We start from the raw sequence: 14,736 nt of genomic DNA, 5'->3' as shown, positions 1-14,736 counted from the left end.
GGGGGGGGGGGGGGACACACGACACACACGACAAAAAAGAATACATTTACAGGAGTCAAGGGCAGATCTGTGACTCCAGAGCAATCTGCACAGGCAGTAGTAGTACTGGCACCAGCAAATCAGCCACACTAAATGCCAGAGAATGGAAAGACTGCTAAAAGCAAGAGGGATTTGGATGCTTTTTATACAACCCGATAGGTTATTTTACATGTAGTTCCAGTTGCTTTGCACAAGATAACACAGAGTAGATGCAGTAGGGCATCCATTTCATGTGCCCGCAGCTGAAAGCAGCAGCACTGCACACTGTGCTCCCTGTGGCTAAGCAGCTTCTGCTGCCACCTTCACTGCTGCCTTCTGCATCAAGCAGGATGCTGGAGAAGGGGGAGCTCACATCGCCGCTCAGCCATCCCGCAGACTCACATGGGGTAGATTTCTCGAGTGGGTAGTTTTCCCATACACAGAACACCGTGAGGCTGAGGGTGGGAAAGGCAGCAGTACAGCACACAGATAGCAGGAATCCCAGTGGGAGAGGACCGGGAAGCAATGGGGAGCAGACTCGCAATCAAACCTCAGAGGCTGGGTAGGAGGAGAGGCTTTACTACCCTTGCAGAAGCAGGACGTGTTGCAGCCAGAAAGCACCAATCCACAATTTTTTATTTTGCTTCAGATTAAGTGTTTTCAGGCTGCCAACATGTGGCTTCAGACATAAGGGAGCCTCCCTTTTAAAGTGGGCATGCACATCCCTTCCAGCTAGCTCAGGCTGACTCCCATCACAGATTACTGTGTTTACCCAAGAACCTGTGATTTTTAATAGCATTTAGTGATATTTTACACATCTGATAAATATTAATATTATCCCTGTGAATCAGACAAATAATGCCCCTATTTTTCACTTTTTACCATTGGCAGAAGATCACTTGACCAAAACTGAGAAAGAAATCTGCTGCAAATAGGCCAACCCTGTGATATAACAATCTTCTCCAAATCACCAGGGTCATACTGAAGTTTTATTAGATAACTGCAGAGAAGCATGGCAAAAGATAAAACAGTCTCACTTTCCAAAAGAGGATTCAGTATTTAAACAGAAAAGTAAAGTAACTTAGTTTAATGTAAAGGACTTCAAAACCTACCACGCACTTGGAAATGGGAAGAGAAAAAGGTTAAAAGAATAAGGCTATTAAAGGAGGCAAATCTTTGTACAAGTCAACTTGTTAACTTCCTAGGGAAGCACAGAGAAAGTTAATTTGTCTCCAGGAGTCTTGCACACTGAAGACTGCAACAAGTCTGACTGCACCCAGTAGCTATAGGAGCACCTACAGAAAATACACAGAAGTTAGCCTGATTCTGCTTCCATTAAAACTCTTCCCACAGTGGGAAACCGCACTCACAGAGCACTCTACAGCGTCCACCCAAACCAGCATCCCAGTCTGTAGAATGACGACTGAGACATATCAAGAGACCTTACCTAGGGAAGAGGTAGCCTACATACAACAGGGCATCCTGACCTCGAGCCTCAGCTCGACACATCATCGCCCAGTCCAACTCCCCATCAGGGATGGCTGGATGCAGGAGAGGGAGCCAGGAAAAGATGCCACCTTGCACCCCCAGGAAAGAAGCTGCTGTTTGCAGCCTCCAGGCTGGCAACACAGACTGCCCTGGAATAGTAGAGGGCAGCTTCAGAGAACAAGGCAGACCATCACAGTCCTCAGACAAGGAACTTTTAAATGAGTATGAGGAGACTTGCCAAAGGCAACCATTCAACACCTCTTTAACACTTCACAGCTTCATCAGTACAGCTAAATGTGGCACCATTTCTGTTTTGCCTTCCACAGGCATGTGAGTAAACTAAAAATGTCTTGTTTTCCCTCTAGGGAATGGGTGGGAACCAAGGGTTTTCCAAAGGGAAGATGAAGGGAAAAAAGTGGGCTTAATCCCTTCCTTGTTCTGGAGAACCCGCTCTGCAGCACTACCAGCTGGCATTTGCTACCTAACAGGCCTCAAGCATGCACCAACTAAAACCCAGTAAGCACAGTACAAGCATTCCTCATACTCTTCCATATGCGCATGCCAAAAAGTATCAGGAAATCACCACAGGCAAGCTGCTGAAGAAAACAGGCTGGAGACAAGAGACTAAGTTCTCTTATTAAAATTCAATAGTGCAACAGCCTGCAGTTAAAGAAAAAAAAATCCTGAAGTATAGTTCTCTATCAGTGCAGTTCTACAGCTGCTTTGTAAAGCAGGAGGAGTGAGGGACATCACCTAGGAAACGGACCTGCTTCCTCCTCCTCCCCAGCCCCAGAGGAAGTCACGGCATAAAGATGATGCAACCTAATAAGCACAGGAAGGGTGTATAAACCACAGCTGGCCTTTACTTGATCTCACAACCATCTGGATTTTGCTCTGAGAGGAATTTTACTACAGATCTGCTCCACAGTCTCCTAAATTTTAAGAAAGAAGGTGCATTTAATCTCACAACCTTCAATGCCCTCAAGAAATAAGCACCGTTCTACCTACAGGTGTATCACAAGAACTACTCATTTCTTTTAACTTTCCTTGCACTATAATATTTTTCCTTTAACATGATTCCCTTAGCATTCCACACATAAGCTTATCTCAAGAGATCTTATTTGTAAGCTTACCACTGTTCTCCACGCTCTGTTCAGCATTAGCATATGTGCGAAGAAATTCAGCAAAAGCCCCATCTTGCTTCAGCAGCTCCTGGTAGGAGCCCATCTCAGAAATTTCTCCATCAGACATTACCAGAATTGTATCCATTTGAGGCAGATAGTTGATTGCATGGGTTACCAAAACCCGTGTCTAGACAACAAACAAACAAAAAGTTTTCCCAACATCTCAAATCAGTACATACAATGGTTGAACTACTGCTCTTGTTGCTTTGAATTCTGTGTATAATACAGTAATAACTGCGGACAGGCATGCAGGACTTTAAAGAAAATGTACTGTCCTTGTCTTGACTTTTCCATCAAAGAATTCCGAATTACAGAAACAAGAGCACATTTCAATATAGAAACTCAATGTTTATAGAAGTCCTCTAAAAATCTCAGAAGGATCCCTTCTTTTTTTTTAGATGATTTGAAACATAAGTCTGAATATGCAACTTGACAAACTTGGAATCATTTGAACTCAGCAAAGAAAAACAAATCATTCTCTAGAGACAAGTATCTTATTATGACATACTTTATTTTTCAGGATTCCTTTTGGTCCAATAACTTTCTCAAAAATATGTTTCCCAACATGAGCATCAACAGCTGATAAAGGATCGTCAAATAAATAGACATCTGCATTACAGTAAACTGCCCGAGCAAGACTGACTCGCTGTTTCTGTCCTCCAGACAAATTCACACCCTGGAGAAACAAGAAAATATGATCCTTTATTTACAGCTGAAAATACATATCTCACTGCAGTTTGTAAAAGACATGTCGTATGTGGTTTATGCAAATTAGAGAAATTTAAGCATTGTATGAGACAGATCTCCATGATGAATGATTTCACTACCACAATAGCATAAGCAATCACAGTCTAAGTCCTCTTGGAAGGAAGCACATCTATTAAATTCTCACTGTCAGTGAGGCGCTAGTCAAAAAAAGCAATTGTAAAGCCATTAACCCAGACCCACCTACCTCACTCTGTACATTCAGAGGCTACTTTTCTTCTCAGCTGCATTTCTGCAGTGCTGCCTCTGACTTAATAACCTCTGTCCACACTCTACAATTTGGTTGGCCTGATGACCAAAAAGGAAGATAAAGCTGCACCCTTTACTGAATCTGGGGCTGTCAACTGGCAGCTATATCCCACCTATAACTAGTCAGCAGGCAAAGCTCACATCCCTGCATATCCCTGTCTTCTGGAGAACGTCAGCTCAGCAGAACACCAAGCTGGGTACGTACCATACCCTGCCGGCCACGTGGTTAGGGGACACCCGATCCTGCTCCCACAGCAGAGCACTACATCTATGCAAGTTTCTAAATCCCACACCACACATACTTTTGTAACCAAGGGCCAGTTTTGAGGTGGTGGTTGGTTTTGGGGTTTGGTTTTGGGGGCTTGGGGGAAGGGGTGTGTGGTTTTCTGGTTTTAAATAAAGCTTAAGTGTTCAGAAGATTCTTCTCATTTCCATACATTTTTCTGCTCTATAATCATGGCAACTTAAGAGACAATTAAAAACTGTCATTGCAAGATGCTTTTGCATTTGTAATTGAGGACAGGTTTCCTCCCCTTTGAGGCTTAAAGACAAGGAAACCATGCTGTTCACATCTGCCTCTTATTCTAGAAGATTTCTACTCTGAATGTTTTGAATTTGAATTCAATACAACTTTATCTTAAAGTAGAATAGAAGTCATATGGCCTTAACTACAATAGTACTGTTACAGTAGAGTGGATATTTAAATACCTTTTCTCCTATTTCTGTTTTGTCTCCTGTAGGAAGAATCTCTATATCAGGCAGCAGCGCACAAGCCTCAATCACACGCTTATACCGGCTCTCATTCATCTCCCTTCCAAAGATAATGTTATCTTCCAGAGTTGCATTTTGGACCCAGGCTTGCTGAGGAACGTAGGCTACTGAGCCCTGCAAGAAAAATAAAGTTCCTTATTCAGTACTTTAGACTAGAAGTCTGCACACAAAGTCAAAGCACAGCAGGGCTTTGTGAAACAGGCAGTGCTAATCGCCTCACAAATTGCCAATGGTCATTTCAAAACTGCACAAAGTAATTCTTGGACTACCACCTCCTCCAAAACGTTATTTTTATAATCCTCTCTACAAGTGTATGTAACAAAGTGTGTTAGTGGAAAATTAAGGACTTCAAACAAAATATGATTCTCTAACGTAAACTTGGAGGGAACATTTGTTTAGAGAGTATGTTTGCACAATTACTGAATGTCAAAAGTCATTAGTTTCTTTCATATAGTTTTAAATTATGTTCTGCATAAAACAATTTAATCTGGAATGCAAGTGTTTAACAAATGCATCCCTGCCAAGAGATTTCTGCAGGAAGTAAGGGAAGTAGTTTTTATATAAAAGTCACTCAAAGGAAGAGACTGAGCTACTGCAAAGTATTTTGCTTTGAGGATTAGTTCTCCCTTCTCTTCCTGCACAAATAACCAGTGATTCAGATCTCACCTACTTTATTTTTCCAGAATTTGGGAGATGAACAAATGTGCATTCTTTTAAATGCAACATATTTGTTTTGCTCTGAAAAACAATTCTCTTTCCATACATTATAGCAGCAGCAAAATCCAAAACAAGGACTTTTTACTTATTTACTTACTTACAAGTCATTTCTTCTCTGTGAGCTATGTGCAATTCTGATGGCTAAGAAAGTACAAATTGTTACAACAGGAGGTTTTCCCACGTTTGGCTATCTGGGTGTACCTCTTCTCTTTGTAATTGTCTGATGTCTAAGAAGGTATGAACCAATACTGCTCTTCCTCAGGCTGAGTATGTACAACAGGGTCTCCCCATCTCACACCTGGCTGCCAACAAGACTCACCAGAATACTTATCTTGGAGACCTCCATCATTGTGTCTATTCGGCTAAATCTGAAACCAACAAATTTAGAAGTTGTTGGGTGGAGGCTTAATTACAGAGTGCAGGCTAAGGCATATACATGGCTTGCCAGGAAATCAGGCTAAAAACCACATTAATTTGAAAGGCTGTCTCTTCCCCTCTTCACACCACTTGGAAATCCAGAATCCCTCTGGCAACATCCACAAATAGCTGAACAGTTCTTCAGACACATCGCACCTTGACAACCACGTAGCCTTCCTTTTTGTCCATCTCCCCCAGTAATGCAGACAGCAGTGAAGACTTTCCACAGCCAACTTGACCAACAACAGCTACCAAGGAGCCTTCAGGAACAGTGAAATTAATGCTGAAATAAAGTGTACATAATTCAGCTTGCTTTCTGGCACATCCCAGTAGTTAAAATGTTCTACTGAACAGCCCATATAAAGCCAGATGCAACGTGAACATTCACAGCAAATCCTGACACGGCACTGAAACTTTAACTGTTTAAAAATGAAAACCTCTCATTCAGAAAGTACCCAGCTCCTCTTATACTTAGGACATAGCATCTTAATATCTCATTAGTCAAAAGGGGAAGAAAAAAAAAAGCACTGTGATACAACCTGTCCAATATTTCTCTCAAATGCTCTGTGAACACATCTAAATACACCAATGATACCTCCCAAACAGCATCCTTGTCCCAAAGAATACGCAGTGTAAGGCCCAAGAAAGAGCAGCCAAAATTAAGGAAGGGGACAGGGCAGAGGGAAGACAGCTGACAGCTTGTAGCTGCATCATCCCAGTTACTTTGTTAGTCATACCATACTCAAGGCTCTTCACACTGGTTTTCTCTAGCATGGGAATCAAGGATGGCTACAGTTCAGCGAGAATAGTATTTTAAAAGGAAGACTCTGAGGACATAGGGCAAACATGAGGGACAAGGCATAACTACGAGGGGCTGATCTGGCTGCATCCTCTAGATGGAGCTCATCCCATCTGCAGCGCAGAGCAAGAGCCTGAAATTTCTGAGGCTTTCTCTCCTCCCATTATAACTCTTATTACTCCCCTTTATGCATTCCATACATACAACGTACTTTGTAAATTCCTCTAGTTCATGAAGCCACAGTTTAAAAAAAAAAAAAATAGAGAACAGATCATTTAACATGCAGCAAGATTATGGAACAGAACAAAGGCTACTAATTCTTACCTGTTCAGTGAAGGAGGATCATTTTTGGACCAGCTAAACGTTGCATTCTTTACAACAATGCATCCTTCAGCTGACAAATAGAAAATTTGTATTTATAGAAGTGCCAATGCAAGCAGCTAAATTGTATGCTTTGGATTATGCCACCAAAGTCAATCTAAGCACACACACAAGAGGGATAAAGCTACTTTTCCAGCAGAACAACCACCCAATGCTTAACAGAAACTAGTGTTATTTTTTAACTGAATTTATCAAGACAGCAGAGGTTCTCAGGTTACACTTACTCAGTGGAGGTACATGTCAGCTATACACAGATCCTGACTTACTCAGCTGCATCCTCCTTACTGCACTGCAGCACTGCAAAGTTAGTTCAAGAAACTAGCAGCCTCAATCTGATTTGTGCTTCAACGGAAGCATCAGCTAAACTGCCACTTCTATGGGTGAAGACAAGTTACTACAAAAATGATAGGGCAAAATAAATCAAACTACCAAATAAAATAACTTTGACTGAAAATAGAGTTCAGTGAAATGTCACATGGTACTGGCATCTGTAGATTTTTAGTGACAACTCAAAATATACCACTCCTAATTCAACTACACAATAAATACTTAGCCTATGTAAATATTTACATTAGTATGCAATTACAACCCACTATGGATTCAACAAAAAAAAATCCCAACCAACCACCAAACAAACCCACCACACAAAACCCTACACTGGATTTGTGAACCATGTATGCATGGTTATCAGCTGAGAAAGTGGAAGAGATATTCCCAAAAGGAAGATGGAGAGAAAAAGAAAACAGAGCAGATGACTGCTTATTGGGAAGTCAAGTGACTAAGATGATATAGAACTCAGCTAACCGCCATGAGAGGGAGTGATGAGGATTTCATTATCTTTCTAAAAAGGAAGTAAGAAAAATCATTTAGATGTGATTGATGGAGTTAAAGCCAAGTTTTGTTTTGCAAGAAAAAGGGCATTAGTTTTTCAGTAAATCTGTCTTCATGCTTCTGTATCTCCTAAACAGCTCCATATAACTGAACCAGCAGTTCAGTTATAACGCTCTTTGCACAAAACAGACGGTAGAGGCATCTGCCAGAACTGAGATTTGTCCTTTCTCCTTCAAGGGTGCTGAAGTGTTACATGACAGTTCTCCAAAATGTTGGGGTTTGGCAAGGCATTGATTCTGTTAACTGCCCACAAATTTCAAATGGCTACACTTAAAACAGTCTAACAAGTAGTCTTTAAAGTTGACCATCCCTGTTTGGATGCAACCATTCTGTAGTTAGGACACAGGAGTTGGGGTGAGCAAAGAGGTTACCTTGGAGCAAAGAGGTAGATACTGTATATAATTTTCATTTTACAAACTCCCTTTTCTGCTTTCTGGCTAAAATTTATCAGTGAAAGATGCAAAATGTATAAAATTTGTTACAGAAAGTGAAAGAAACACCGAAGCCACCCTGAACTTGCACATGCTGGTTTTCAACAGGAAAAGAAACTCACCGTCTGTGATGGGACCCCTGATTATGCTGTCTGGATCTAACTCTTCATGAGACAGGAACACCCTAAGGCGCTTCAAGGAGACACTGGCCTGCATGGGAAAGGATGCAAAACTATCTTACACTTTGCTCATTACATTTAAGAGCTTGTTATTTTGCACCGCATATACACTACATTGTTATTATGCACTCCTAATCCCTCCTTAAATCCATTGCAGTTTCTTGGACAGTCATCAAACTTGCAATTCCCAAACCACAAGAAATATAATTGATTTCAGGAACACCCATCCACCATAAGTGGGATTGGTAGTTCTGCTTGCACAGCACTTAACACACAGGAAATGCATAGCTCCCTTTTTGAGGTGACTGAATTTCACCAGTGAACATTCCCTAAGACAGGAACGTAATCTTTCCACCCAGTGGCTACTTCCACATAGAAACACCCGTTAACGACCAGAGTCTTACTTCTACTATGCTGCTGATAACCATAGGAAGCATGTTCAATGGAAACCTGAGGATGTTGAATAATGCTAGGGAAACAAATGCCTTCTGAGCATCCAATACGTTGTTCTTGTCTATTGTGACGTACACAGCAAACGTGGACAAGGCAACCTGGAACAAAGTGTAATGGCTACAGTTAGGATGACTTTTTCTAAAGCCGCAAACCTAGGAGTCACACAGTCTGACAAGGGGAATCAGAGGTCTACAAATCAAAGACAGACTAATGTTCTGGTAATTTCCTTGTTCATGGTAACACTTTTTGCAAAACCAACATTCGATTTAAATTTATTGTAAAAAGAAGTCGATGACTCCTCTTAGGTGTCAAGCGCTCACTTTCTTTGCACAGCAAGGGTGAAACCACAAGTGTCCCAGGCTATTTGTGGTCACACTGCAGGAGAAGGGAAGGAGAGCAACGATCAGTCAGTCTTTCTTGTTGCTCTCTCTCAGTTTTAGGGCACTCCCCGTGGTACCCTGGTACCAGTAACATATATAGACAGAGAAGTCAGAAACACCCTAATGCTAACCCATTGTTTATTTTGTAGAGACTACCCCAACCCTAGATTGCCAAGTACAGCCCACTGTACAGATTTCCAAGCACAGCTCATGGGCAGATTGTTTTCCAAGAAACTTGAAATGCTACACCATTACACAGCTGAAGTCTTATAGTGCCTAAAGAATTCACCTCAAGATCCATGCTGAACAAGAAAATGACACTGAACCATTTTTATCATCAATCATAAGGCATAAAGATCTTTTCAAAAAATCCATATATCTCTTTACATTTTAAAAAAATGTGTTGATTAAATTATAGTAAAATTAAAATTAAACTAAGTAAAACCAAATGTTCGCTTTCAGATCTTCCCTTCACAGTGTTTTCTTCCATGGTACAAACACTCATACCTCAGGGTATCACAAGATCCAGCAACTCTTCCCCATGGACTGCCACTTAAAACAAGAAATCAAGATAGGCTAACCTTTGCCATTCCCCCTCCTGCAAGACTTGGAACAATTAGCCCAAATGCCTCAGGATCACTCTCATCTAAGCATAGCGTCGAATGAAGACAGTATTTCTGTTAAAATTCCGACTGCTGTGAAGACATGCATTGTTCTTCATACAGCGGCTGACTCAGCTGTGTGTGGTACAGTAGCTTGTTTGTACAATCCCTGGTCTGGACAACCATATCCCAGGGAGAAATCCATCCCACAGAGATCAAAAACAAGACAGGGTCCAAAGAATAACCTCACAAGCAGCATGTCTGCACTCTTGTATTACCAGCAATTAGTCTAAAATACACCCTTATCAGTACACATAGCAGTAGGGAAGGTACTGCAAAATGAATAGTTTCCTGACACCATTATTAAACAATGTTTTAAAGAGCCCTGGCCATGGAAACAGAAGGAGTAGAGGAAATAAAGAGTTTTGCATGCCAGAAGTGCTTTCAAGTAGGCACTTTCAATAATTCTTTAATCAGAAGAACGTATATGAAAGAACAAAAGTCTGAGAAGCAAGATGTTAAACTGCAGCCTTGCACTTCGGGCAGTACCATTTCTGCCCCAGTGGCAAACCCCCTATGGGGCAGAACCACTGGCACACACAGTGTGCACTGAAACAGAGCAACTCGTTAGGTGAATCTGTCTTCCCAGACTCCACATAACAGCATTAAGAAGTCTACCTGCAGAGTTTTATTTAGAAACTTCACTTAATAATGTATTTATATTAAAACCATCTTAGACTTCTTTTAGAAAAGCATTCACTTAAGAATGCAGCTTATGTTTCCTACCCAGGGCACTGCTTCTGCCTTTCATCATGTCCAAAACAGAATGTAAACATTACAAATGTTTGCGGGGAAGGAATCTGAGACTGGAAAGTACACTTAAACACCTTCAACTGGAACAGCACATATTTTATCCTAATGTAGTCATGGCTTTTATTTGCTTCTGCAGACAAAAGCAATGGCCCCTTATTCTAATAGTGTCTGAAGCAATTTTGATGTGATCTCACCCTTCTCTTCCTTTTATTAGTTTAAATGTAAGATAACCACAAACACAGTGAGGATGTTTCACATATCAAGAGGCTGTGGTTTGGGTTTTTTTTTTTTTTAAATAAGAATTTGAAGCAATCCAGGTACATAATGGCTTTATCTCTCCACATTGTTCTTAAACAGATGCTGGAAGAACACAGGCCAGCAGTACGCCCGGTGCACTGTGTCCCATTCAGTCAAGGACTCTCATCTAAGGACCTGCTGCTCTCAAAGATGCTGAAACAAGCTAAGTTCTACTCTGTCAGCCACAGTTACCACCTGGAAGGTACTATACACATTAGAAACCGCTTTTAAATCTGACAGTAGATTCAATCTTCAGTTCCTGAAGTACACCACCAAAAATAGAGGGGGATGCAGAGGAGGTTTTTGGTTTTAAGTCCTTTGGATGCAGAGGAGGTTTTTTGGTTTTAAGTCCTTCAGCCACTGTCTTCTATAATACATCCAACTTGAATGTTATTAAGTTTCAAAGAAAACAGTAGTGCCTTTTCATAGAGAAGTGGAGACACAAGTGTTCAATTTCCCACTGCTGTGGACAATCTCCCACCACTGTGGAGGGCATTCTGACTCTTTCACTCATTAAAAAAAACAAAACAAGTTCTCAAGCACTGCCTTGGAAAGCATGATCCCAAAAAGGAGAGCAAACTTCTAGATTTGTTTCACTTACCAAAAAAGGAGCACAAACCCAAGTGAAGGTTGCCATTGCAGCAAGATAAGCAGATTTTTTTAGGACTTTGAGTTCTTTCTGTCTGATCTCTAATACCTTCTCTCTGAAGGCTAATTCCCAAGCATAAAGTTTCAGAACTTTAATCCCATTGAGAATTTCATTCATCAGCTTAATTCTGTTGTCTTTGCTCTTCATTTGAGCCACCTAAAAACAACATTGCAAAAAATAATTAGCAGAGCACAATACTTGGCAGAGCCACAAAGTTCTGAGCTTTGTATTTTGCAATGGCAAAATTTACCTCATTATCATCAAAAGCTTACTAGCTTCCCAAGCAGGAAATCTGAGATGCTATCTGAACAAACAAATATGCAGAATTAACAAGATGTTTTAAACCAATTGAAAGAATGCTTCATGTAAAATCCAAACCAAGATCAAAACAACTGTGTCGCTGGTTTAAGTGGGATCAACCCTGCATCAGGGAGCCCTGGGTCTCAGGATCCTCCTAGGTACAATATGCAGTTAAAAAAAAGCCATTATAACCAAGCTTCAGTGATGTGCAGTTTGCATCTAACCTTAAACCAAACTTGGTTTTGCTTAATTTTCAGCACTATCAATGGCTTTGTGATGGCGCACTAAGGCAAAAAGTTTTCATTCAGTCATAAGAAGAAAATCCATTCTTCAGAAATATCCATTTTCATGAAGTATTTCAGTGAGGGCGGTGCAAAGCTGAACAATATTCTGCCTCAGCAGTAGGCAGAGTCAGTAGATTGAAGCAGTGCAGTTACTACCAGTGGCAGGGTGGCTGTGACAGACTAGATATCCCTACTTCTCCCATGCAGGGACCAAATGCTATGTTGTGTTTTGATGAATACCTGGAGCTAAAAGGTTTAAATAAATCAATTTCCTCTGACATTTGGTAAATTCAGTTAGTAGTGAAGTCCGTACCAGAAAGCACATGGTGGGACAGTTGGAAGTAGTTTTTGTGATAGAAAACATGAGAGTTTAAGTCTACGTTTACTTATGTGCAGTCTCCGTAACGAACTGATCCCCTCTGAAAATCAACTAGGTATCGAGAACAGCCAACAACTAAGACTTCTCCCTCCTCATACCTCCAGGGAAAAAATAAAAGACACCAAAAAACACCAAACCAAGAACAAATCACACACACACACACCCACCAACACTGCAACCACCATCTGGGAAACATATTTTACTCATTAAGGTTCATCAGACAGACAGTAGTTTATGTTTGCAGTTCGGTTCTTAGGCAGCAAGTTAAAAACTAAACTAAACCCAGTTCAATCACTGGGCATTCCTAGAAGCTGGAGAACCTGTTACCTTGGTCTTAACTACTGCAAAATTTTTAGATCATTATGTACAGATACGCTGTAAAGCTGAAAAACACATGAGTTTGCTTATTCTGCATAAACAACACCTGTGACCTTCTTTTCCTTTAAGGGTTAAATAGAGGAAGGGGGAAAAAAAAATGTACAAGTTCAAACCTCAGGAACAGGTCAAAGAACAAAACAGGTTTCTTAAAAGCACTCATATAAAGATTCTTCACATATGAAGGTTCTAACCTGATAGGTTTTAGTCTTCATTGCCATCACAGCGTTTATCGGAACCAGAAGGATCATGACAGCCACACCTGCCAGCACTGACGGACCTAAATTCTGAAAAGAACTCAATTGTAAACATTCATTCAAACTAATTTTTAAAAATCTTGTGTCAAACCACCGCATATGCTACAGAAAAGCATTCCAAAATAGCTTTTCAACATCATCTTCCCTTTACAAGAACAGCTTGGGGGAAGAAGAGGAGGATCAAATATGGGCTTGGGTTGATGTTTATGTGCTTTGATTTTTGAAACAAATACACACATGCAGCCCCCTGATAGAGAGGTATATATAGATGAGAGTTCAGTATCTCTCTCTATACACATATACAGAGATATTCTAATGTTTTCCATCTTTTGCTGGTTTGTCTGTTCTTCTGAAGTAGAGATCCATGCAGGGAGTGACTTCTTGGGGAATATTTCTGATTCTTGGGGAATTTTTCTGTCAAGTTTTCTGACTGACAGGGAGAATGAGGAAGAGTCAGCCTGGTGACTGTCTGGACTAGATCTGTCATACAGTGACTCTCAGAGTGCACAACCAAGACCGCTTTTCTTTAGATCAAGTGACAAGTGAGATACTATAGGTGCTGTAGTCCCCCAAAAGGTAGTAGCTCTCATCTGCATCATCCCCCTTGCACTCAGATGTGCAAATTAAGAAGCTCCTGCCTTCCTTCTTGAGAGCAGTGACAAAAGCAGCTCTGAACAGCTTCTAAGCAAGCAGCATTTTCTCCCCACTGCTGTAAATCCTCCAGTGGTCTGAACAACAGCTGTCTGTAGTCATGACCATAGGAAGCAGCACATTGCCAAAGCCAAACCAGGAAACAACACACCATACTCACCTGCCACAGTAAGTACAGCGCTAATATGACCTGGAGAGGTGCAGACCAAATCATGTTGATATAGGTAGCCAAGTCCATGAATCTCTGAGCATCCACAGACATTAGATTCACAATCTCACCCACAGTAGAAGTCTTTCTAGCAGAATTTGTGATAACAAGTGCCTAGATGCAGATTAAAAATAAAAACCAATTATGGCAACATGAAGGAAGACTTACTCATTTGCATTTTCTCCACAGAATTCAATTGCTTTACAGAGTTTAATCTTCAAAATTACAAGCAATCACTTTCCTGCGCCATATTCTGTTTACCCTGCACAAAATGCAAGTTGTATAGTTTGAAGCAAGCAGCTGGGTTTAAACTAATAGAGAATTCAAGACAACAAGCAGTCTTTGGGGCTAGGGTTGGTTGGTTGGTGGTTTTACTGTTTGCAGGGAAGTAATGTTTGTTTTGGTTTTTAGTGTAAGAAGCATAATCTCCACTTTCTGTCACACATTTTTTCCCACACACAGAGCAATCACCCCCAGCTTTCTACAACCACAGAATCATTCAGGCTGGAAAAGACACTTGGGATCACCGAGTCCAACCACCAGCCCTACTCTACAAAGTTCTCCCCTACACCATATCCCCAACAGCTCATCCAAACGACCCTTAAACACACTGAGGGATGGTGACTCCACCCCCTCCCTGAGCAGCCTATTCCACTGTCTGGCCACTCTTTCTGTGAAAGATTTTTTCCTAGTGTCTAGTCTAAACCTCCCCTGTTGCAGTTTAAAGCCGTTCCCTCTTGTCCTGTCACTAATTACCCGTGATAAGAGACCAGCACCAACCCTCTACGATGTCCTTTC

At 41.1% G+C, this 14,736-nt stretch overlaps 1 protein-coding gene across 1 annotated transcript in view; it reads right to left on the bottom strand.

The window, feature by feature from the left end:
* The window catches only part of ABCC1 (ATP binding cassette subfamily C member 1), a 58,745-nt gene that overhangs the window by 17,658 nt on the left and 26,351 nt on the right, over positions 1 to 14,736 (bottom strand). The window contains exons 11-20 of the mRNA XM_026859057.1: positions 13,891 to 14,052; positions 13,017 to 13,109; positions 11,437 to 11,640; positions 8,695 to 8,841; positions 8,234 to 8,321; positions 6,733 to 6,802; positions 5,766 to 5,892; positions 4,413 to 4,589; positions 3,199 to 3,366; positions 2,640 to 2,817 (exon numbers count right to left, since the gene is read on the bottom strand). Of these exons, the coding sequence (XP_026714858.1) occupies positions 2,640 to 2,817; positions 3,199 to 3,366; positions 4,413 to 4,589; positions 5,766 to 5,892; positions 6,733 to 6,802; positions 8,234 to 8,321; positions 8,695 to 8,841; positions 11,437 to 11,640; positions 13,017 to 13,109; positions 13,891 to 14,052 (1,414 nt within the window). The remainder of the gene's footprint in view (positions 1 to 2,639; positions 2,818 to 3,198; positions 3,367 to 4,412; positions 4,590 to 5,765; positions 5,893 to 6,732; positions 6,803 to 8,233; positions 8,322 to 8,694; positions 8,842 to 11,436; positions 11,641 to 13,016; positions 13,110 to 13,890; positions 14,053 to 14,736) is intronic.

The sequence above is a fragment of the Athene cunicularia genome, assembly GCF_003259725.1.
Source record: "Athene cunicularia isolate RWA chromosome 14 unlocalized genomic scaffold, athCun1 chr14_part1, whole genome shotgun sequence".
Classification (NCBI taxonomy): domain Eukaryota; kingdom Metazoa; phylum Chordata; class Aves; order Strigiformes; family Strigidae; genus Athene; species Athene cunicularia.
The sequence above is the reverse complement of the archived record's forward strand: the minus strand, read 5'-3'. Positions and strand labels throughout refer to the sequence as shown.